This window comes from Acipenser ruthenus, chromosome 11, assembly GCF_902713425.1.
Source record: "Acipenser ruthenus chromosome 11, fAciRut3.2 maternal haplotype, whole genome shotgun sequence".
NCBI lineage: Eukaryota > Metazoa > Chordata > Actinopteri > Acipenseriformes > Acipenseridae > Acipenser > Acipenser ruthenus.
The window spans coordinates 29,582,494-29,607,637 of record NC_081199.1 but is presented as its reverse complement, the minus strand read 5'-3'; the positions used below and the strand labels follow the sequence as shown (position 1 = coordinate 29,607,637).

At 35.3% G+C, this 25,144-nt stretch overlaps 1 protein-coding gene across 2 annotated transcripts in view; it reads left to right on the top strand.

Annotated features, from left to right (window-relative positions):
* The first annotated feature begins 224 nt into the window (after window positions 1–224).
* Window positions 225–25,144, top strand: part of LOC117426259 (SEC14 domain and spectrin repeat-containing protein 1) — a 34,886-nt gene continuing 9,966 nt past the window's right edge. Inside the window, exons 1-11 of one of the 2 annotated variants that reach the window (XM_034043663.3) lie at window positions 225–636; window positions 3,065–3,130; window positions 5,475–5,560; window positions 6,339–6,447; window positions 7,575–7,665; window positions 9,221–9,334; window positions 19,766–19,879; window positions 20,055–20,149; window positions 20,409–20,464; window positions 20,808–21,019; window positions 23,117–23,239. In XM_034043663.3, coding sequence (XP_033899554.3) covers window positions 5,506–5,560; window positions 6,339–6,447; window positions 7,575–7,665; window positions 9,221–9,334; window positions 19,766–19,879; window positions 20,055–20,149; window positions 20,409–20,464; window positions 20,808–21,019; window positions 23,117–23,239 — 969 coding nt within the window. In that variant the 5' untranslated portion in view covers window positions 225–636; window positions 3,065–3,130; window positions 5,475–5,505. Of the gene's footprint in view, window positions 637–769; window positions 883–3,064; window positions 3,131–5,474; window positions 5,561–6,338; window positions 6,448–7,574; window positions 7,666–9,220; window positions 9,335–19,765; window positions 19,880–20,054; window positions 20,150–20,408; window positions 20,465–20,807; window positions 21,020–23,116; window positions 23,240–25,144 lie in introns of those variants that run through there. The other variant, XM_034043664.3, reaches the window with a different exon arrangement.

The window sequence follows — 25,144 nt, the reverse complement described above, 5'->3', positions numbered from 1 at the left end:
TACTGTATAAATACCTACATAAATACAGTAGGGCTACAAGACAGCAATATTGTCAAATAATGTTGCTCAAAACGTAAATTCATGTCATGTAAATCAATTCTGTTTTACATTTTCTTACCTCTTACTAGCTTTTTTTTTGGAGAGTGGAGGGGGGGTGGGGGGTGGTTGTGGAGCAGTTTTTAATATCATCCACCAAGGGAACTTGGTTATTGGGACTGGAACATGACAGTGTAGGTTAAACAAATACTTTTTTTAAATACCGTTTTCTTTATAGACAAAATTTAGACCAACTTTTTTCCTATTCGTTTTAGCCTAATTTGTTTTCCTTTTGGGAGTGGCTTTCATTCTATTAGGTCCAGCCCTCCAAAACAACAAGGACACATCTGTATCGTAAATTCAGTTGTGTGTTTTTCAGAGAAGTTTGTCTACGGGAAATGTAAGATGAATGTTTTTTTGGTAAACTGTGTAACAAGTAACGAGAGTCGTTTCGTGACAATCTGCAGCGACAGATCCCGGCTGAATTGAACACAGAAATCTGGATACTTAGCACTCTGCTTAGCCCATTGCCGCTGTGTGCAGAACGAAAATACAAGAAATACGCGCATATTTAACAAAGAAGGAGCCACAGCTCACACGGTAAGTGCAAAACTGTAGTCTTCAAACTGTGTATCGCGTGCCCGTCTAGACAGTAAAAAAGGAAATACACTTTGTAGCTACGGGAATAATACAGGTCATTGTGTCTGCATGTTGCTACAATGCGACTAACAATTTAAGGGGACTAGCCGCTGCAGGGCTGAGGCATTTATGAACGAAAAATGGCAAAACCGGTTGGACCCATGTCCTTAACAAACATTGTATCTTTAACAACGTAAAACCAGGCGTGTATGTGATGGTTTAAATCATTTTAGATAATAGCATTTGATTAATATGTTTGTTTTAATAGCTTTAGCGTTTGGATGGAGGCTAGGCCTGGGAGGTGGGTCATACCCAAGCAGGATTCGGGCTTTGTTTTGTTTCGTGGCTGCTCCCTTAGGCTATAGCGAGGCAGAAATAAACCAGATGTAGTCATACTAGCCTGGCGTTTTTTTTAAACACAATATAATAACAGTTGCCGTTCAGAGCACAGTTTTTCATTTTTTGTCTTTGTGCTTTTAAATCGAACGGTAATGTATTAAGAGAACGATCGGTAAATGCAATTAAAAACAGCTGTCACGAGCATTTTGCTGTTAATATAATTTACATCCATTTACTGCATAAACATTGCCTGGGGCAAAAATTTGTTTAGTCATCTGTTTTATTAATAGCAGGTTATATTGTATTACATAGGGAAAGGGTCAAGTTGAGGTTTGCATTGGGTGGGGGTGGGGTGCTTGTACCAGTGTTTGTTGCTTTTGTCTTAGGCTACTGGCTGTTTTAACAAGGGGAATGTTAATTATTTTATTCCTGCGGGGCATCCACAACCATTCGTTGCTTTGAGGTTCAAAGCATGGACCTGCATTATCATGGTTTACCAGTGTTAGCTATTTTGTGGCAGAACAGTAACTGCGGGGTGGCATTGATCCCTTTCTTCAGAGTTGCATGCTAGGATTTTTTTTTTTTTTTTTTTTTTTTTTTTTACTGTCATTGCGTCATTAAACTACTCTATCAACATGATCAGCTCCGGGTTCAGATTCCACCAGGTTGCAATGACAATACTAGTGTTGCATATAAGAAAGGAGGTTTTTTGTTATTTAGAATGTTAATGCTGATTTTGTATCATAATAATAATAATAACGTCATTTTAAAGCAGTATTATTATTATTATTATTATTATTATTATTATTATTATTATTATTATTATATATTTCAACAGGATATATGGATTATCTGTTTAAAGAAATTTTCATTTTTATGAGAATAATGGCAAGAATAGGAATTTGAACATTTACTTACTTTACCAGATGAGGAAATTTGAACCCTGACTGATGACTGATTAAGCCTCTGGATAGACAAATAGATTACTAGTAAGGTATAGCTATGGAGTGCCCTTGTTAGAGAGCCCAGACACCTGACATTGAAATTGGTATTAACGTCGAAGACACAGCCTACTTTTGTAAAAGGTCATGCAATTTTGGTCTGCGATGGGTTATTCCTGCTATTAGCCCAGTTGTATGTCCCCTACCTAGTAGAGATTAAAACACTTGATGAATGGGAACAATCAAAAGTCGAATCTTCAAATAAGAACTGAGTGTGGAGCTACTGCAATTTGATTAGATTGGATTAAATAAATTCCAAGGAATTGAATTTGAACTGGACATGCCTGTACCAATGATTTTAGTTGCCTGATCTGTCAGTTCTACTTTTTCAGCAGATGTTGGTGGAGCAGTGTTTTACTTTTACCTATATGTTTTTTCTATATTGTTTCTATACTAAATATGATGTTACTTTCAAAACTAAACACCAACACAATATTGAAGTAACTTAAAAACAAAAGCAAAAAAAACAAACAAAAAACAAAACTTTGTGGTTCGATCTGAACATCAGTTACCATGCATGTCTTAAAAGCTTTAGAAACGTTTCCTTCCGCTCATAATGGATATTGATTCTGTTTACTCACACCTTCCTTTATCTTTGCACTGTGAAATTGTGTTGACACTGTATCACTATATTACTTTTCCACCCTAACCACTACTCCACACTGCTGTTTATAATAAACCGGCGAAACAGTGCAAGTCACTATGTGTTCTGTGTCCATTCTCTTCCTGGTCTGATGATGTCACCATCAGCCAGCCTGTTCACACATACATACCATAATGTACTGCTGTTATGGGAGATGTAGGTCATGGTGATCTAGTTTTTCAGAATACCAAAAGCTCAAATATTAGTATTATTTATTTCTTAGCAGACGCCCTTATCACTTTTAAATGATACAGCTGTGCGCTGATAGTAAAATGATCCTGCTGAAATATATTAATTCATTTTACTTGTATCACTTGAATAATGCCTTTTTAAAAATATATATTTCCTCATAGTTTGTTTGTTTGTTTATTTATTTATTTATTTATTTATTAATTGTGTATTTTAGACCATGGAGTTAGAAAGAAAAGCTTGAGAAAAAAGGTGGTTGAGTGCATTGGTTCCATTTCTTTAGGTGAGTATACCAGGTCTTCATTACACTGTATCTAGTCTTTAGTAAGGTAGTAAAGCAACAAATCATATTTGTGTGCTTTAGGGATTTTCCTATGTTTGACATTTACTGGACTGTCGGAACACTTATTGTTGTGTTTACTATTGATGCAATTTAAAAAGGAGTAGACAGCAAGCAGGAAAAAAACATGAAGTACACTTATTATCTACTCTCTCTCTCTCTCTCTCTCTCTCTCTCTCTCTCTCTCTCTCTCATTCATATATATATATATATATATATATATATATATATACAGCTCTGGAAAAAATTAAGAGACCACTGCAAAATTATCAGTTTCTCTGGTTTTACTATTTATAGGTATGTGTTTGGGTAAAATGAACATTTTTGTTTTATTCTATAAACTACTGACAACATTTCTCCCAAATTCCAAATAAAAATATTGTCATTTAGAGCATTTATTTGCAGAAAATGACAACTGGTCAAAATAACAAAAAAGATGCAGTGTTGTCAGACCTCGAATAATGCAAAGAAAATAAGTTTATATTCATTTTTAAACAACACAATACTAATGTTTTAACTTAGGATGAGTTCAGAAATCAATATTTGGTGGAATAACCCTGATTTTCAAGCACAGCTTTCATGCGTCTTGGCATGCTCTCCACCAGTCTTTCACATTGATGTTGGGTGACTTTATGCCACTCCTGGCACAAAAATTCAAGCAGCTCGGCTTTGTTTGATGGCTTGTGACCATCCATCTTCCTCTTGATCACATTCCAGAGGTTTTCAATGGGGTTCAGGTCTGGAGTTTGGGCTGGCCATGACAGGGTCTTGATCTGGTGGTCCTCCATCCACACCTTGATTGACCTGGCTGTGTGGCATGGAGCATTGTCCTGCTGGAAAAACCAATCCTCAGAGTTGGGGAACATTGTCAGAGCAGAAGGAAGCAAGTTTTCTTCCAGGACAACCTTGTACTTGGCTTGATTCATGCGTCCTTCACAAAGACAAATCTGCCCGATTCCAGCCTTGCTGAAGCACCCCCAGATGAGTCCAATTTTCAGCTTTGCCCAACACCTGGTCGTCTAATGGTTAGACGGAGACCTGGAGAGGCCTACAAGCCACAGTGTCTCGCACCCACTGTGAAATGTGGTGGAGGATCGGTGATGATCTGGGGGTGCTTCAGCAAGGCTGGAATTGGGCAGCTTTGGCATGAATCAAGCCAAGTACAAGGTTGTCCTGGAAGAAAACTTGCTTCCTTCTGCTCTGACAATGTTCCCCAACTCTGAGGATTGGTTTTTCCAGCAGGACAATGCTCCATGCCACACAGTCATATCAATCAAGGTGTGGATGGAGGACCACCAGATCAAGACACTGTCATGGCCAGCCCAATCTCCAGACCTGAACCCCATTGAAAACCTCTGGAATGTGATCAAGAGGAAGATGGATGGTCACAAGCCATCAAACAAAGCCGAGTTGCTTGAATTTTTGCGCCAGGAGTGGCATAAAGTCACCCAACATCAATGTGAAAGACTGGTGGAGAGCATGCTAAGACGCATGAAAGCTGTGCTTGAAAATCAGGTTTATTCCACCAAATATTGATTTCTGAACTCTTTCTAAGTTAAAACATTAGTATTGTGTTGTTTTAAAAATGAATATGAACTTATTTTCTTTGCATTATTCGAGGTCTGACAACACTGCATATTTTTTGTTATTTTGACCAGTTGTCATTTTCTACAAACAAATGCTCTAAATGACAATATTTTTATTTGGAATTTGGGAGAAATGTTGTCAGTAGTTTATAGAATAAAACAAAAATGTTCATTTTACCCAAACACATACCTATAAATAGTAAAACCAGAGAAACTGATAATTTTGCAGTGGTCTCTTAATTTTTTCCAGAGCTGTATATATATATAATATTTGCATTGTTAAAAAAAATAAAAAGGTGGATGTTGTATTCTGGTTTCTAAGCCTAATAAAATGTGTGCCGTGCCTAATACAGAATTGAGTTTCTGAGTCTGGATTTGAAAATATTCACACTGTTTAATCTGCTCTTAAATCAATAATGACGCAGTTCTAATCTTAGATTTAGTAGTGGGCGGATCTCAAAAATTGCAATGGGAATTGCTTAAGAACCCTCACTTTGTCAGTACTGCTCAAAATTAATTTGTATGCAAGAAATTGCATATTAACAGCAAGTATAGTTTTTTTGTAAACAGAGAATAACTATTAATGTGAATGTACTTCTTTACAACAAGCCTTACATGAGAGGCTTCCATTGAAATACAGACTTCAAGAAAAAAAAAGAAAAACCCTTCATGCTTACTCCTTGTACTGTACCTTTTTCTAGGGCTCCAGTTTGAAGTTTACAGTTAGCCACAATGGAGGCTACAGCCATATTGCCCATCATGAAGAAAAGGCTGGCTTTTCTCTCAGGTAACCTTTTCCAGAGATCGGTATTCTGTGCTTGTCAATATAAATAAATTGTGTATATGTACAGTACAGGGGTTTGAATTTAAGATGTTTTCATATGAATTGAATTGTTAATTTCTGTAAGAAACCTCATTGATTATATTGGTGTTTGTTTTTTGTGTGATGGATTTGGGTTTTAATGTTTGCATATCCTATTTGTACACTCATTTAGATTTAAACCAAAACACTTCAAATCTTCTTGCTTTCACCTTCACGCAAATCTGTGTTAGGTGAAGCCCCATAACGGAGCAGTATTAAGACTCCTGGGACACTGATTGATGATGGGCAGTCATGCTTAAAGGATGAGGTTTTTCACAGCCAGTCTTGCATAGAATAAGGTTAGATCACTGCATTAGGTAACTGTCCCTTGAGTGGAGAAGTGCATCCAAGACAGAGCTATCTTGAGGAGGCTGTGTCACAAGTGAAGGACAGTATAACCTTTTTTTAGTCAGAAAAAAATAGCCTTTTACACAACTTTTATATAATATGTCTATATTGTACTTGTGTGTGTGTGTGTGTCTATATATATATATATATATATATATATATATATATATATATATATATATATATATGTGTGTATATATACACACACACACACACACACACACGCACACGGTGATAATATAAAAAGCAGGTCATTTTAAAAGCCCAGACTGTACTGTATATTTTGGTAAAGAACACATATTGCCAAACTAAAATATTTTTTGATAGTAACTGTAAGCTTTATTATTATTTGCAGGAGGGAAGGACAGACGCAGTGGCCTCATTCTGACGATTCCTCTCTGTTCAGAGCAGACAAATATGGATGAGCTAAGTGCCACACTGGATTATTTACTCGGCATACCAAGGTGACTCATTTTTCCTTTTCTTGAAATAGAATTCAATTTTTTCCTCTTCTGTCTCTCTCTGCGTGTTACTGTACATTCACTTTGGAAAGATTTCAAGCTCTGCATTATTAAAGGTGACTTTCACCAAGATATGTTCATATTGCAGAACACTATGGAAGGCTTTAGACTGTACCTACAAGACCTTGACTGAAGATGTTTTAAAATCTATATTAAAATCTTTGCAGTGAAGTACTTTTTTCCAACGTTTTTAAATCCCATCCCAACTAAATGTTGTTCCTTCGTAAACACAATATTAGTTTTGTGTCCCACCCTTCTTTTAAGTGGTGCAAATACTTAGAGATGAATTTTGGAGCTTTTCGTTAAATACGTTAGTATTGTTTTTCTTAACCATGTGTGCCTCCATGTTCTTCTGCCTTTGGAGCCCATGGGCATTATACAGGAAGACTCTGTAGGCCTTGTTACACTTTTGTGTTATCCATTGGGCATTTTGGTTATTTTTTAACAGTAGGCCAACTGATTTTGGAACAGGGAATTGGTGCTCCGGTGGGTTTTCCTTTGATATCTGCAACACTGTATTTGACTAACATTGACTTTTCCGAACAGTACACTGTGTGTTTATGTTAAAGTGAAGTCTTTATGTAATCAGCTTTGTCTCCGTACAAAGCTGATCATAATTCACAGTAAAGCCAAGTTGGATTTCCTAATACATTTAATCTCTAGTGAGTATTACGGTTTTCTAACATACTGCCAATTTTAAGTATTTAGATAATAAAAATGCCACCTCTATGCCACGTGTTTTGAAGCTGTCAGATTCTTCTAGTTGTGTACAAGGTCAGTTAGTTTGCAGTTACATATTTTGCAGTTTAAACAAACATTCTGAAGAAAAACGTTCCTGCTATAGCTATTGTAAATCCGGTATTGAGATCATTGCCATTATTTGCTTTAATTAATACAGGGGTGAACAAAAACTTAAAAAAATACTTGTAGTTAGTCTGACATCTGTAAGCCTGGCTTTAGTTGTGATTCTGTAAAGGAAAAAAACAACGTTCCTTTTAGGGAATTGTATAAACTTGAAATGACCTTGCGAAAGTAGTTTACTTAATGAACATGTTCTCTTTTTTTTCCAGTGAGAAATGCAAAGCTAGAGGATTTACGGTAATAGTTGATGGAAGAAAGTCACAGTGGAATATAGTCAAGACTGTTGTATTAATGTTACAGGTAATACACATGTGTTAACTGCTCACGCAAAGGGAGAGTAGTTTTTAATTAATCTAATCAAGTATTCCCCTGTGCACGTTGTATATATTTTTACATGATACTTTGGTGTTTATGCTAATACACAATCATTAAATCCATGGATATGCAAATTACATTCATTTTGATTTGCAGCTTCTTTAATCTTACTGAAGAGAATATTGATTTTAAATGGAAGCACTGTGAAGATTGAAAAAAATGATGGTATCATTCACAGTACAGTATATAGGGAATTGGAAACATTACATTTAACATTATTTAGGTGGGTTATATATATATATATATATATATGTATATATATATATATATATATATGTATATATATATATGTACTGTGTATATATATATGTACTGTGTATATATATGTACTGTGTGTGTATATATATATATATATATATATATATATATATATATATATATATATATATATATATATACTGTATACATTTTGAGTCTAACCCTACATAAACGGTAATGTTTCTATCATTGATCACTTTTTTTGCAATTCACAGGAGTTGTGTACCTTGGCTGTCATTTATCACCAAAATGACAAGACAAATAGAGCAAACATGCACAGAAAAGTGGATAATGCAATGTGATCGCACGCCTCCCTGAACAATGTTCAGATATGAGGGATTCAGGCAGGATTATTCATGTGCAAGGCAATCATAAACCTTGAGAACTGGTAGTAATAGATTTTATCAGGTTAGATTAACATCAGTTCACCCCTATCATTACCCTATTCGAATAATATAGATGGTTACCTGCATGCGGAAAATTGGAAATTTTGAAAATCCAAATGTCCATTTCATTCTACACTTCGTTTGATATGCAACTTTAAATTGTATCTTGTACTGTAGTCTACATATTGCTCACTTACTTCCCTGAAACTTAACAGACTTTTCTGATTAAAACGAAGTAATAGTATGTTTAACACAAATACATTATTCTTGTATGAACACATTTTAAAGGAGTTTTATTGTATTATGTTTACCTTTTATCAATGTGTCTATATGTGTTGCATTGAATTTGCATGTACACTTTTATTCAAAGTGTGTGTCACTAATTTCCATATGAGTCTGCTTCTATTCCATGCTGTCATCTACAGTTTCAATGCTGTCCATCAAACTTGCAACACACTATCCTCCTGGTCTTTTGGTAGGACTGTGTGCTAAACCAGCAATATTTTACAAAAGGTCATTTTTAATCTTAACAGATCGAAATACTTCCACTCTGTCAATATTAATCCTGCTGATGTTTTCACAAAGGGTAATTTCTTGACATTAATTCAAATAGAACTGCCAACATTATGCGTTTGTCATTTTTGCCTAATAAAGGTTAGTGATATAGGGAATCAGGAATTGGTCAGACAACATACAACAGGCCCTGTTATAGAGAATTCAGAAAAAAAGTATGGCCTATCATCACAGAAGTTAGTTCAGTACAAAAAGATTCTATTACTTTGCAACACATTTCACACGGCTGTTGAACTTATACCTGTTTTGTCCCCTTTCTATAGAATGTAATTCCAGCTGAGGTGTCTTTGGTTTGTGTTGTCAAACCCGATGAGTTTTGGGACAAGAAGGTCACCCACTTTTGTTTCTGGAAAGAAAAGGATAGGCTTGGCTTTGAGGTATGTAAAGTTTAATTCTGTATCTGGAGTCACAGACACTTATGTGGTTCAGTCCATTAGAGACTGAAGCTGTTTGTTAGATGTACAGATATATTGCATATACAGTTGGCTGAATATAGGTTTGTTCAGTTAAAAAAATAAATACAAAATCACAGTATACTAAATAAGACCACACCCAAGAAGTGTGAAACCATTTTAGTATTGAAAATAAAACCTGGATCCTCTTGATGAAAGTCAGTCATCCAATGATTATAAAGCCTTATTTTACATTTTATTTCAAGCATTGTATCCATCTTTTTTTTCTTCTCATTATCCTGATTGGCTGTTTTGAAATGTAAGTGAAAACAAGCAGTTTGAATTCTAATGGTTTGTCAGATTACATTTTGAAATGAAATGAAAATGATTTTGAGGCGTGTTGATTTGTTAAGGCTAAATCAAAGCAGCTATTATGTAGACGCCTAAAACTAACGTAGCTTCATAAAAGAAGGTTTATATGGCGCATCACTCTACTTGAAGTAAGTATTTTTTCCGGCAAGGCAGGGCAGCACTGTACGACTAACATTTATTGGTTACATTTTCATAGTATTACCTTTTAGTAAATCATAAGAACATAAGAAAGTTTACAAACGAGAGGAGGCCATTCGACCCATCTTGCTCGTTTGGTTGTTAGTAGCTTATTGATCCCAGAATCTCATCAAGCAGCTTCTTGAAGGATCCCAGGGTGTCGGCTTCAACAACATTACTGGGGAGTTGGTTCCAGACCCTCACAATTTTCTGTGTAAAAAAGTGCCTCCTAGTTTCTGTTCTGAATGCCCCTTTATCTAATCTCCATTTGTGACCCCTGGTCCTTGTTTCTGGTCGAAAAAACCCCATGGGTCCACATTGTCAATACCTTTTAGAATTTTGAATACATGAATCAGATCACTGCGTAGTCTTCTTTGTTCAAGACTGAATAGATTCAATTCTTTTAGCCTGTCTGCATACGACATGCCTTTTAAACCCGGGATAATTCTGGTCACTCTTCTTTGCACTCTTTCTAGAGCAGCAATATCCTTTTTGTAACGAGGTGACCAGAACTGAACACAATATTCTAGGTGAGGTCTTACTAATGCATTGTAACGTTTTAACATTACTTCCCTTGATTTAATTTTGGTGCATATAATGCTACCATGCATTTTCTATTTTGGGTTTATATTACAAATATATGATTAGGATTAGATATCTGACTCCAAAAATGTTGAGTTTTTATATTATTGTAGCGTTTCGGGTTCTTTTTGGGACAGAAACGTAAAACTAAATTAGCGTTCTAACTTCAATGTTACCAAAGTTAGGCTTCCTTTTTAGCACTTGCTATATCCATTTGTTTACAAATTTAAAGTTAGCCGGTGCTGTGCTCCCGGAAGCTGTTTCATGGCTGTCTAGCAACAGCGGCTGTGTGTCGTCATTACAGGGGAACTCAAGCTGGGCATCTGTTAACATTAGCTGAAAGCAAGGCAACAGTTTCAAACAGAATATGTTTACTGTAGAATTTTACTGTTACAAGCTGATTAATTAGGGTCCTTACGTTTAATATGCCAATCTCATTCACATGAACGCTCAGGGTTTAACACTTGTCAAGCGTCGGCGTTAAAAAAGATGCATTTGCTTCTACTAGTAGCTAATATGTCTTTTTCATGTACTCAAATATGTAATATGCTATTCGAATAGTTTTTTATTTTCGTGTAATCGTGTATTCGACCACACTGACTCATCCCTTTTATATTCTTATTATCATACATTGCATAAATGTTTTTCCTTTGATGGCATTAAAAAAATAATAGTAATACAGAATCCAGCAACAGGAGGATATGTCTATGCTACTGTACTTTGATTCTGGGTTCTATTCAGTAGATCTAAACGGCAGCAGATCTAAAAACTCCCACTGTTAATATGAAATTAGGTCTCTGCAAAAGTATCAGTGCATATAGCTGTGCATGTAGGACTCGAGTATTTCTGTCTGTAAAAAAAAATCTGTGCAACTAGGGATGTCACGGTATACCGGTTTTACGGTAAACCGCGGTATAAACTGCCATGGTTTTGAAACCACAACCATTTTTCTATACCATGATGACCGAGTTTAAGGTGATATGGGTGTATTTTTTTTATTCACCGTTTGTCCATCGGTGAGCCACAATGTTCATTAGAACTAACTAATGAACACAGACATCTCAAGTTCTGAAAACTGCCATGCAAAACTGCCATAAGTGATGTCATATTTAATATAAACCACCCTACTAAACAATGATTGCTAGCAAACGTGATTGTCAGTAAATGAAACACAAACACTCAAATATAAGCAAGAACAAGGCACTGTAACTTTTCATCACTGCCTTCCTATTTACCAAACCAAAGAAGTAACAGTAGCTATTATCTATTGTATCGGTCAAGAGAAACGCAGTAAGCACACACCAATGCAGAGAATCAAAAAGTCTATATTTACTACTATATAACTAAGTCTAAGATGCTACCGGCATTTATATTATTTTTATTTTAAACGGTATTGTAAAGATGTTGCCATCTCATCGAGTTGATAGTGTTGTAGGGATTTTGGTTTTATGTATTCAAAAATTAATACAATTTTATTCCCATTAAAAAAAAAGTCCCCTAGATGCTGCTTAACTTTCCACCTTAACTTTTCTTCTTTCATTTGTGTTTGTTGCTGTTAACATGCAGTCCAAATGGGGGAAAAAAAATAAATAAATAAATAAACTCTTTAAACTCAGCCCCATTCATTTCAGTGCACCGGCGCACCAAAGGTTACGTGCATATTAAGCTTTTTTAAAAGTACATACCCGGCGCTTTCCAATGACGTTTTCAGTGTGTGTATGTGGTACTCCTAGCCAGAGATACGATCGCCTGAATGTAAGCCTCTCAACATGTGACAGAGTTCACAATTTAGGTTTCGTTTTCAGTCAATTGCTCCGTCATTGTAGCAGCTAGAGGGAAAAGGGGCTATATCATTGGAAAGCTTAGAATCTCAGCTTTCCAGCAATACCAGCAATAACCACATACGTAGTTCAGTGAGATAGGGCACTGAGAGAAGCTGCAGGCTTTGAGACAGGCAGCTTGAGAGCGAGAGAGATAGGATTTTATCTATTGTTCATGTGCCAGACAGGAACTGATTTACAGAGTGGCACAAAAAGCAATGAGACATGGCCTGAGAATGAAAAATTGTAGATAGTTCTATTCAGTGGTCCATATTTTGTTTTGTTAAAAACAAGTTGTGATTATGCTCGGTTGGTAAAAGTACAAATAAAACAGTTGTTTTCTACCATTAAAAATGACATTATACCGCGGTACGACGATAACCGTGGTATATGTTTTGATGGTTACTATGACATCCCTATGTGCAACACCAGGAAGGGACCTCTTTCAGTGGTTTTGAACCCTTTTATTTTTTGGTCAATTGATAGACCCCATAATCTTGCTTTTAATGATAAACATTCATAGCCTAAAAGATAATAGCTAATGAATATTGCAGCAGTGTTAGGTTTAAGTGAGGAGCAGCTGTGTAGTAATAATTCTCTTCTGCATTTCATGCTTTTAGGTTTGTAATTAATAGCAATCCATTTTAATTTTAAAGTTGATGTGTCCACCTTTAATTAAAGGTCTTAACAAGCAGTGTGAATTGTGTGCTTTCATATGCGGAAAAAAAGTACATATGTGGGTTGTAGAAATGCAGTTTGCATATGATCTATGACGTACTTACATTTCATAAAAAAATAAATAAAAAATACTGAGCTGCTGTGCATGTTTCATCTTAATTTCTTCAAGGCTGTGATAGTCAGGCTTGCGGACAGATAAACACACACACACACCGGCAATAAATGTTGATAAAAAAATAAGTATTCTCTTTATGCCTTTAACTGCTTATATGATGATCCATGTTGCTTAGCCATTGTCTTTAAGTATAGTATAATACTAACTATTCTGTACTATACTTTATTATGGAGGGGATCTGGGCCAGTAGAGTCCAATTTTTACATGTACTTTCTGGTAAATACAGACAAAATAAAAATTATAATTAAACATTGGAGCAACACAAATCAGAACTATTGATTTGTGTTAATTGTAGACATTATATATTAAAAAAAAAAACATTACAGTGGCATTTAAATTGTAAAAGTAAAAATGTGCATATACCCACTTTGATTACTGTCCTCTATGAATCATCTATGGTATCCTTTAAGAAATAGTTCGCATATACAGCATTTGTGTTCCATTGAAGCTCTATTATATAAAGCTTTCTAGCACTTGCAGGTAATCTTCATATTGCTTAGATTGTTATATATTGTGATTTAGGGTTCTCATTTTTTTTTTTTTTATGTAATCACCAATTCTTTACCTTCATATTTCTACAGATAAAAACCTGAAATTGGAACTTACACAGGGTTATGCATTTGCTCAATATGTTATGAAGAATTTTAGCATATCTAAGAGAATGGTTTAGAGAAATTCTCTTCAGAGTACTTTCATTGCTATTCACAACATGTTACTGAACCCCGATAGGACATTATAATCTGTGAGTGGTATCAATGGTATTGCCGATAAATTCCACTTCTTGTCTTACAATTCGTATTTGCTTTTCTTTACAAAAATTAATTTAAATTCCTCTGTAGCCTGGGAGTGATTAACAATTGCGTTGTTAGTATTACTAATGTACTTTAGATTTCAAAACATCATTTGTCCTTGGCATAAGAGATGTTTGTTTGCAAGAAATAGTAGGGAAAAAAACTACCTGTGTAAATAATCATTATACTGTGATACTGTTGCAGAAATTTGATGACAGGTTAGTCGACCTCTATGCATTTATTTTTTCTGTGTTATACCTGGAAACAACTCATGGTTAGATTTAAAACACAAAATGCATGTAAAGAGCCTCATTGAATGACCAGCACAGGTTAGGTTTTGAGATTTATGAAAATGTGGCATCTCCAGGCCGGCATTATTATTCCTTAAAGTACACAATACTTGCAAGTATTTGTTATAAGAAATTGATAACTTATTGGACTCCTGGAATTTGCAGCCATTCCACCCATAAACTAGTATTAAAGGAACTCCTCACTTCTTGTACTGCTGCTCTACTATTGGCAAGTCTTTCCCTAGAAGTGTTATTAGTTTGTCACTAATCCAGCTGCTTCAGTAATGATCTGAGCCAGGCATGCCCTCTAGATACTTTAGCCTCCTCAGTCTAGTTTGTACAGACAAGGGTCTCTTTGGTGTTGTAATCAGGGCCTATTGTGAAGATGAAGTTGTGTGGGGGAAAAAATAAATAAATTGCATTAAACATTTTAAATATTCTTCAATCCAGGCTGTCAGACACCATGACCTGGTACCTTATTATTATACTCCTAAAAACTATGCAGATTGTTGCCTCTGATTTCTCATAAAAACTCTCCCATTTGCAGTCCTATTGACAAAGTGAGTGTAAAACCTGAATACTTTAACTCCCAAAGCTGTTTTATTATAGAAAAACTTGAGGTTGATCTCCTTGGCAGACAACATGTGGACAGTTTAACCTCCTGGAGCTAACCTTGGGGCTGTGTGAAATTGCTTGGCAAGTGAGCAGGTTCACACATTCCAGGCCTTGTTGGAACTCTCATTCTTGGTTTTGCTACCGGTGCACCAATATGTAACATTAATGAAGGCCATTGCCTATTTGTTTTTCTTTCTTTTTTTTTTTTTTTTGAAACATTGAAAGAATGACTTTCTCTTAATAGAAAAGGATTGCCAATAACCTAATGTAGATGAAAGGTAAGAACATACAGTTAAATCCTAATAAGGATGAAACCATACAGTTCTCCTCCTATTAAAATTAAGTTTTAGAGTTAAAATAAAATTAAAGCATGTACTGTATAAAAGTTATTTCATGTGTCTCAGTGCTGGGAGAAAACCCTCCACGACCTCCAATATGATTGACTCTTTTGTGTGTATTTTTTTTTTCTCAAAGCAGGCAAAAGTGAAAACACACTGTTCAGGATAACTTTTTTGAAATGTGTTTGTTATGTATTCTATTTATAAGATGTATTGCATGTGAAACACACAATAATACACAAGGAGTACATTTAACATATTTATTCCCCTTCCTATGCAGCCTCAGGTGGTGTCAGTAGATGTGTTTATGTAAGAGCCCAGTTCTGTTTTCCCTGTTTGTTTTGGATTTAAGCTGCTGCAGTATCATCTGTTTGATGCTACTTTGTACTCTTACATCACGATGCTACAACAACATTAATACATAAACCAATAAATAAAGTATGCAAAATTTCCTATATTCTGGAACATATATCCTTATTAAGTTGCAAATGTTAAACAATCCTACTTCCCCTGTTGGGGGGGGAAGGGAGTCTGTTTTGGGTTATTATGTGTAGAGCTTTGCCCTGTGAATGGACATTTGTACAGTGCTTATTGTGTTTTTGCTCTGCTCTGTGGATGGACTTTTTAGTCAAATGAAATGTACAGGCTAGGCTTCTGGCAGGTTGATTATATCTGGTAACATTGAGTATGAAAGTGAGTTCAGGATATATTTCCACATGGATTGGATGCCTCAAGGGGAGCTCCTGCACCAGACAAACAATATACAGTATTGAGTTCAAAAATGAAAACTTTTCGTGGTGTATTACTCTACCAGACATGGTAGTTTTAATTTTGCAAAAATTGACCTGACAGAGGCGTGCATTTGTGCAAATATCCCTCTTGAAAAACTGGACAACCAAAAGTTATGTAAATTCTTCAGACTGAGTGTAGCAAATGGTGGAGCGATTCCTTCATCAGCCCAGCTGAGACATGAATACTTATCTAAAGTTGCCGAGTATCACAAGCAGGAGATTATGGAATTGGTAAAAGAGTCTGGTTGCCTGTCAGTGGTCACTGACGAGTTGACTGAAGCCCAAGATCAGTATGATCAGGTTACACATTGTATTTGTTTTGCAAGGCCTAAATGGTGAATATGCATTTGACGTACTAGATCTGAAAGCTGTCCTTGCAGTTACAGTTACCTACAGGCTGTTAATTACAACACCATTTCACAAGCTATTGTAAAGTGGTTGAATAACTTTGGTGTTTTATTTTGATGATGTCAGTGAATTTATCTCTAAATAAATAAAGAAAGATACACAGGTTTAGTTTTGATATAACCCTTGTTTGCGACATTTTATTCCATTTAATAATTTGTGTTTTTCATTTTTAGTTAAACTGCTAGAAACTATTTGTTTTTTTAAATTAAGAAATAATAAACAGAGCGTAATGGCAAGTTATACATCACATCTCTATTAAACTACCGTTATTTTATTTTAGCTTATCAAGTACCCAAACAAGTTCAACAACATATCATCTTTGCTTTACTGAACATTTCTTTTCAAAACCATACTTTTACAAATTTGTTGTATTAATTCAAATTTAAAAGAAAAGTATTATAGTGCTGCTTGATCAATTAAAAAAGCACAAAAAATAAATAAACTGAACAGTGAACCATCTATAACAATAAACTAAACAGTGCACCATCTAATAAACAGTAAACAAAACATGTTACTGTTGCATATGGTGCAGTACAATTGCATTCAATTTCCAGCTGTACAAATACATTCATTTTGTTAATCAGAACCATACACATACTTTACAAGTGTACCACTGCGCTGCATTGACATGTAGAACAAGTTACAGTATGTATTAAAGTCATTCAAAGTACTCCATTCAAACAAAATGTTTTCTACATCAGGCCATAAACACTTTGCTCCTATCAGCTTGTTTTTTCTTTGGCCATTTTAAGTTTGTCTTTGTTTCATTTCGTGTCACGTATTTTTTTTTTCAGCATTGTGATTTAACATGTATTTCGGCAAATTCAACAGCTTGCAATTTCAAACCTGTTGAGTACCATTTTCTCTTTTTTCTTATTGTCCTACTTTATTCAGTCTCAAAGTCACCTGCATTATTATAGCATTGCAGTTACAACGAATGGAAGACTTGAAAAGTTTACTACTCAACTTTCTAACCAATAGCTGTTTGGTACGGATCCCAGGGGCGGGTTCAGTTTGAATGTTGACAAATGGCTCGGGAGGGTAGGAATAAGGAAATTCATGGAGACTGATAACTATTGTGTTAACACCAAGTGAAGCAGTATAGCTGTGACGTTTGAGAGGAGGTCAGTCAACAGTCTGAAAGCTTGCGTTTAACATTCAAAATGATTAAAGGTATTTAAAGTAAGAAATTCAAACTTTTAATTAGAACAGTGGTTTTGTGTTTCTACCTAGCGACATGACCTGAATGCCGTAGATCCTGAACAAATAAATTGGGCTGTTGTGTGAGACATAACCATGGCTGTAGTAAACCCATTGTGGCACTGGTACTGTGGTTTAATATTAGACACATCGGCGCATATGTTGCACCAGTGTATTAGTAAGTCGCCCTGGATAAGGGCGTCTGCTAATAAATAAATAATAATAATTAGTCGCTCCCCCCTTTTTAAGGGCCCCGCAAAAATGCCTACAAAAATCGACTTGTACCACGGTTTTTATGGTAATGTTCCATTTATGTCTCCTGGTGCACATGTCTCCTGGTATTCTGATTGACCTGTGTTTTGCTAATCCTGCTGCTGAGTGATTAGGTTCATGTTTGAATGCAAGTCACTGACCCATATAATTATACGAAAACATTTAGTGAGGAAGATCTTTAGACCAGGCAAATTTTGTCAAGTGCTTCGTTACACATAACTGGATCCTTTTAATTTACTACTACTGAGTATTTAGGAGCTCATATCCTGTGATGCTAATATGAGGAGGATTTGATGATTATTATTACAGAAAAAAGATTGATGGGTGCCTGCTGGCCCTTTTTTACTCGTCCTGTTAACATTGTTACTAAGCATTTTTATGTTTGAAAATATCCAGGACATTTGCAGTTTATCATTTGGGGAATCATGGCCTACTTTAACTTATCATTGGGAAGTTGCTGTGCATTTCACTGTGACCGCAGTATAGCTCTGGTGTGCTCTATCATTGAAACAAACTGCAGCATGCTTGTAGACCAACAGTGGGTCATTGGGAAGGACCAAGGATTACTTAACAGGAGGTGATGTTGTTGCTTGTATAGGGTGTAATGAAAATCTGCATATATTTTTACTGTGTCACATGGTGATTCTTCATTAATATCATTAGCAAGGGCAATATATAGAATGTACAGTAGTACTATGTCATTAGGAAGGACTGTAGTGTCCTTTATTGTGTCATTCACTTGTGCAGATGTATAATTTGGAGTAAGTCATTTGGGAATTAAAATTGTGGTGGAACAGAAGAGACTTTTGTTTCTAAAATGCCTAAACCGCACATGACAATGGTGACAAAATAATGATGTGCAGATTTTGCAATTGTCGACTGGAATGACAGTCGAAAGATACCGACGTTAAGCATTAGCTGTTTATTCCTTTTGGGGAAAATATGGCTTGTTTTCTTATATTTTGTATGAGTGCTAATTATTTGAATTATTTTAAGTGGTGCAAACTTTGCACTGGAGCAAATGCTGTTTTGGTTTTGATTGAATTTGAACGAATGAATCTGCTTTGCTTAGTGCTTAAATACTGAGAAACCCCAAACTTTCTCTATACTGTTATATCCTTGTATACCACCCCAAGCTTGAAATGCAATTCCTATCATTTTTTTTGGAAAGGGTAGATTGCTGTATGTGCAATTATTATGACAACCCCACAATAGTAGGTCAGGGTAAACCTTTTCATTTTATATTATTGTATTTTTATAGAGGGCATGGGCAGTATTTACTGTAAATAGGCAGTTAATTAAAAAGAATGGGGGACCGTTACTGCCGCTAATGAGAAATTATGGTAACTAAACTTTTCTGTGCGAGGTCTGTATGTCAAAATGTTACCAAAAAAAGCAGAAAACAAAAAAATCTGTATGTAGTTAAAACATGATGTATACTATATTATTATAATTGATATACATATCTGAGTTGTTTTATTAATGTGTATCTGTAGTAAAACAAAACCAAACATATTCTGCTGGGACAGAAGAGGCAACAGAAAAAATGACTAAAACAACAAGGTTGTACTTGCATTGCTTTAATCTTTGTTGCTCTCCAACACAATAATATTGTAGTAATTAAGGAGGTTGAATTGTTTACACAATTAAATGTGAAAGGAAAGCACTGAAATGTTCAAATGAAAAGGGGATAAAGAACATAGAGGCACTTCTCAGGTTTCCCACCCTATCTCTGTTTTTTTTTTTGTTTTTTTTATAGCAACCTGTAGCCATTATAACGGTCTAGATTTAATCTAGAGCTGCTAATATTTAGTATTAGTAGTTAAAAAAATACCAGTTCTTTACTGAGTACTGAGCTGTTTCAATCCTGGGCTACACATAATTGATTTCCCTCATTCTCTTCCAGGTTATTTTAGTATCTGCTAATAAGCTGACTCGGTACATTGAGCCATGCCAGTTGACAGAAGAATTTGGAGGTAGCCTTGTGTACGATCACATTGACTGGTTGAACAAAAGACTGGTTAGTATATTGACTTTAGGAGAAAATAATGCATTCTCATATTTAACTTAATGTTAATGAAGTTCATAATGTGAACTTACAGTATCTCTCAAAGGTTTGCATTTCCTGAGAAATAATTTTTCTAAAGCATACATAGCCTTTATTTTATAACATTTAATTTCTTTCTATGAATTAGGTCTTTGAAAAATTTACGAGAGAGTCCACATCTTTACTTGATGAGCTAGCTGTAATTAATGGGAACGAGACAGGCAACCAACAGGACAAAGAAAGGTATTGCACCTGGCATTTCTTCTTTTCTCATTAATAGCAGTATGTTTACAAATACAGTATGTGCTGCTTAAAATCATATTTCTTATGTTGTGTTTGTTGTTTTATGATAAATCATATTCAGAGAGTACTGGATACACCCATATCCATTTTTTAGCAATATTTTATTTGTTCTGCAAATTTACATTATGCTTATTTTGTAGGAGCAAATACATTAGCATGTGCATTTTATCATCACAAAATGTTTCCTTTTTATCATTAGAGCTACGGATTACAACTTTCTACCATCCTTTGATCCAGAGACTGTCCTACAGACGGGTATGTTTTAAAGTCAATAATTAAATTGCTTTCTATTTATGTTTGTGTATGGATATTAATTTCAAACCCTGGAACTAGGGCTGTGTGCTTGCATCTGTCAGCCAGCTTGTCTGTCTTAATATCGCTAATGCAATTGCGTGAACATATTCCTTTTCTGGAAGGCTTCTAGTTCAGAATGATTATAGCTTTTTTTTCCGAATATTTATTTGATGTACAATAGGCAATGGGATGGAGATCCTTATTGTGCATTACTGAGATTTTGATATGTGCATTTGAAACAAATGATCTGTACACCCCCACCCCCCCCTCTGAATTTCTGTATTTAAAATGATTCCTGTGAAAGGTCACGAGCTCCTGTCTGAGTTGCAGCAGCGTCGCTTCAATGGATCAGAAGGCGGGGTGTCGTGGTCTCCAATGGATGACGAACTGTTGGCTCAGCCCCAGGTTATGAAGTTATTGGATTCTTTGAGAGAGCAGTACACTCGATACCAGGAGGTCTGCAGACAGCGCAGTAAGCGTACGCAGCTGGAAGAAATTCAACAGAAAGTTATGCAGGTTTGGGCCCCAGCTAAAATCTCCTTCCTCATTTTGACTTCAGCAGTGTGCTTGTTTTTAAACTCTCGTTGCTTTCTTTAGTGGCTCACAGTGATATGTTCTAGAGCATGTACAGATAAAAGGCCTAAGGGAAGAGAAGCAATGTATTTTATTGAAGTTGGCAGCTGCCTTGTATGAAGGGAACAGATTTGTTCTTAATGCAACTACAATTACAACAATTTAAACCGAACCATTTGAAGCAGAAAATCCTGAGAAGCTCCTAGCTGTTTTATTAAAACGATGCTAAAGAAGTTCATGACACCATGCATATTGATGCTGTGGAACTCTGTAAATGTAAAAGAATCAATAATTTCCATCATTAGCCTGTATTTCATATGGCTACATTCAATCTGGTTACAGTAATTACAGGGTGGGACACCATGAAAATATTGTTCATGAATAATAACCTTTAGCCCCTGTAGTTTATTATTTTCATTTTACTTGTTTAAATCAGTTTAAAAATCCATGATGGTTTAAATTACGTTTTTGTCGTATTGGCAGACTGCCATTCATGAATGGCAAAAATCATATTTTTTTTCTACAGGGATCAACCTGAATTTAAATCTGCATGGCACTGTTTGCTGCATTATTCAGTGGCTCAGTGGCCTCCAGAGGAGGAGCGAAGAATGGATTAAATTCTGTTAATTCCCGGCAGGAACAATTTAATGAAACCAATTTCAAATGTAAATTATAATACTTTATTAATTGCCAAATGTTTTCAGTAGTGTAGTCCTCTGGATAGAATATACAACAGTTAAAAAATAAAAATAAAAAATAACAAACTGAAAATACAAGCCTTGATTTAAATAGATTAGTATCCCCTGCTGGGGATCTGTGCAAACGTACAGCATGTCACACTATTTGGCATATATTTAGAGAACCGCTTCCCTTGAATATCTTTTGGTTCTTTGCTTGTGTTTTATACTTCAGTTTTGAATGTTCAGATATTCCCAAGATAGCTCTATAAGAAGTTGTTAAGTTGTTGCTACTTCCTGGTAATTCAAGTGTTGGAGCTCAGACTCACTCTTTTTTGGTCAGGCCTACATCAAAGGTACCAGGATGCAGCAGTTTATCTAGTACTGTATTTAAATATTTGCTTTTCCTGTGCCATCACTGGTACAGGTTTGCTGACTGTGCTTTATCCACCTGAAATGTCAAGTACTGCCAAAGGTTCTCTATCATCTGGACTCTTGGTAGACCAGGTTATCACCGTCATCTGTGACTTTCCTCTCACAATTGTGCTTGAATCTGTTTGGGTCATGATATCATGCTGGAATTGAGATCAGTTAGACATTTTCCTTGTGGTAGGGCATGTTGGACCAGTACATTGCGCTACTCATGTGTCATTATTCTATTAATCTTGACCAGATCTCCAAATAAAGTGGTGAGGATCCCCTCTTTAGAAGCAATTTTATTGGGATCTGGTTTCTATTGTCAGTTAGCATTATTTTTCCATTGAAGATTTAATGATTTCTTATTAGCACTTTACACTGACTTGTGTTTTTTTTTTTAATGAATTTATACCTCATACAAATGGAGGAGAAGAACTGCTTTTCAAAGATTTCAAAGTGCTCAACCGGCTTCAAAAGTCTAATAATAGTTTCACTTTTGCTTTGTAATTAAAATACTTTTACAATAATTTGATTTGCACCGGTAGATATATTTATTATCTGGCTTCATGAGTTAACATTGTGCTATTCCACACTTTTTGATGGAAATCCAAAATGACAGACATGAATGTTCTTGATCATTTGGAAGCTGTTGGCTCCTTCGATGAATTAACCCAAGGTTAATGAAAAGTGATTCACTGGAAATTCATTTTTGATTAGGTTATAACAGAGTAATGGCTTTATGTAAAACACCCTTGGAATAGTTTTGTTTTCATTTAACATTTGTACATATAATTAACTTAATTTACTGAAATTCTAACTTAGCACAGCTGTCATTTTTGAATAAACCAACCACATCAGTATTATATTTAAGGCTCGTGGTTTAAAGGCACTAATGAGATAACGTAAGCCATTAATTAAGCCTCTGTTATTTTCCATGTTTATGCAGGTTGTGAATTGGCTGGAGGGACCTGGGACAGAGCAGTTAAGAACCCAGTGGGGGATTGGAGACTCTATTAGAGCTTCACAAGCCCTACAACAGAAGCACGAGGAAATTGAGAGTCAGCACAGTGTAAGTTGCATTTTTAAATGAAAACTGGCATGAAGTATTCAGCGTGTTAAACCAGGGTTTTGTTTAAGGTATTTGGGAATGTTTACTGGATATATTGGTTATCTTTTAGCAATTGAAAAGAACGACTGAGCCTTGTGGTCATAATATTGATTTCAAAAACATATAGTAACAAATGCCTCTTTTTTTAATTTTTTTATTATTATTTTTTTTTTAATAACCACATGATCCAAGAAGTAAAAAAAAAAAAAAACAGGCATACTACACAAACCTGCTACCAATGTAACTGGCAGTCATTTAGATTGGAGGGAAAAATGATACACATTTCTATTAGATCAACAAAACATAGAACCATTCACAACGATTGCAAGCATCATAAAATGGAAGGGAAGGGTAACAAAGATAATATTTGAAGTGGTATGTACCTTAAAAGGCTGAGTTTTTATTTATTTATTATTATTATTATTTATTATTATTTATTTCTTAGCTGACGCCCTTATCCAGGGCGACTTACAATTGTAACAAGATATCACATTATTTTTACATACAATATTACATACGTATTTAGCAATCTAGTTATGATGGAGCTCTATGGGAACAGTGATTAAAAAAACTATAGTCTTCTGCAATCAGAGACTCTGTTGTGAACCCCGCTCTGACTGCGTCGTGTTGACAGAATGTTTTTGGTTTCTTTTTAATCACTCGATCATTCATCCTTGACCATGACACGCTTGAGTGACTATGACTGAAGCATATGCACTTAATCACCTAATTATTATTTATTTCTTAGCAGACACCCTTATCCAGGGCGACTTACAATTGTTACAAGATATCACATTATTTTTACATACAATTACATTATTTTTTACACATTATTGCATACAATTACCCATTTATACAGTTGGGTTTTTACTGGAGCAATCTAGGTAAAGTACCTTGCTCAAGGGTGCAGCATTCATTTTTTAGTTAGTAATATTTTAAATAGACTTCTGAACAGTTTAATTTGATTCTTAACCTTATTTGATGGTAATACAGTTAATAGCGGTCTGTGTGGTCTGGTGGTTAAAGAAAAGGGCTTGTAACCAGGAGGTGTCCCCAGTTCAAATCCTGGCTCACTCACTGTGTGACCTTGAGCAAGTCACTTAACCTCCTTGTGCTTCGTTTTTTGGGTGAGACGTTGTTGTAAGTGACTCTGCAGCTGATGCATAGTTCACACACCCTAGTCACTGTAAGTTGCCTTGGATAAAGGTGTCTGCTAAATAAATAAATAATAATAATCTTAATATCATCCTGTCTTTAAAGGTCCTCTGAACAGGATATTTAAATCCAGTGTTAGTAGACAGAGTATAATGAGAGTTGTGAGTGGAAGATAACCCACTGATACTGTTATTTTAATGTGGTTTAATGTAGTAACTTTCTAATTATCCAGCTGTATCCCACTCATTAATCAAATTTAGAACATGTTGACCTTTCCTTATTCCCAGACACATGTTCTATGTTAGGTACCTTAGCTGCTTTCCTGATCATGTGATCAAGTTTTAAGAATAATGTGGGTTGGGGGAAAAGAAAGACCTAAGAAAACGGAACAGAATAACTGGTTAATATTTCTTATGTTCTGAAATGTTTAACCAACAAAGTGCAGAAGACATGGAAAACATTCGACTCTGGTGTTTCAAGGAATGAGAAATATATATTTCACAGCAAACTCCTGTGTTTGAATTTGAGAGCTGGGGAAAAAAAAGGAAAACCATAATCATACTGTAAAATCCCATGAAATAGACTTCTTAATGGATACAACTAAATAATATGAAAGCAAGAACTGACACTTATATTTTTCAAAAAAAAAAAAAAATAATAATAACTAATTGCACTTTAAAATGTACCACTAAGGCAATAAGCATGGTGTGA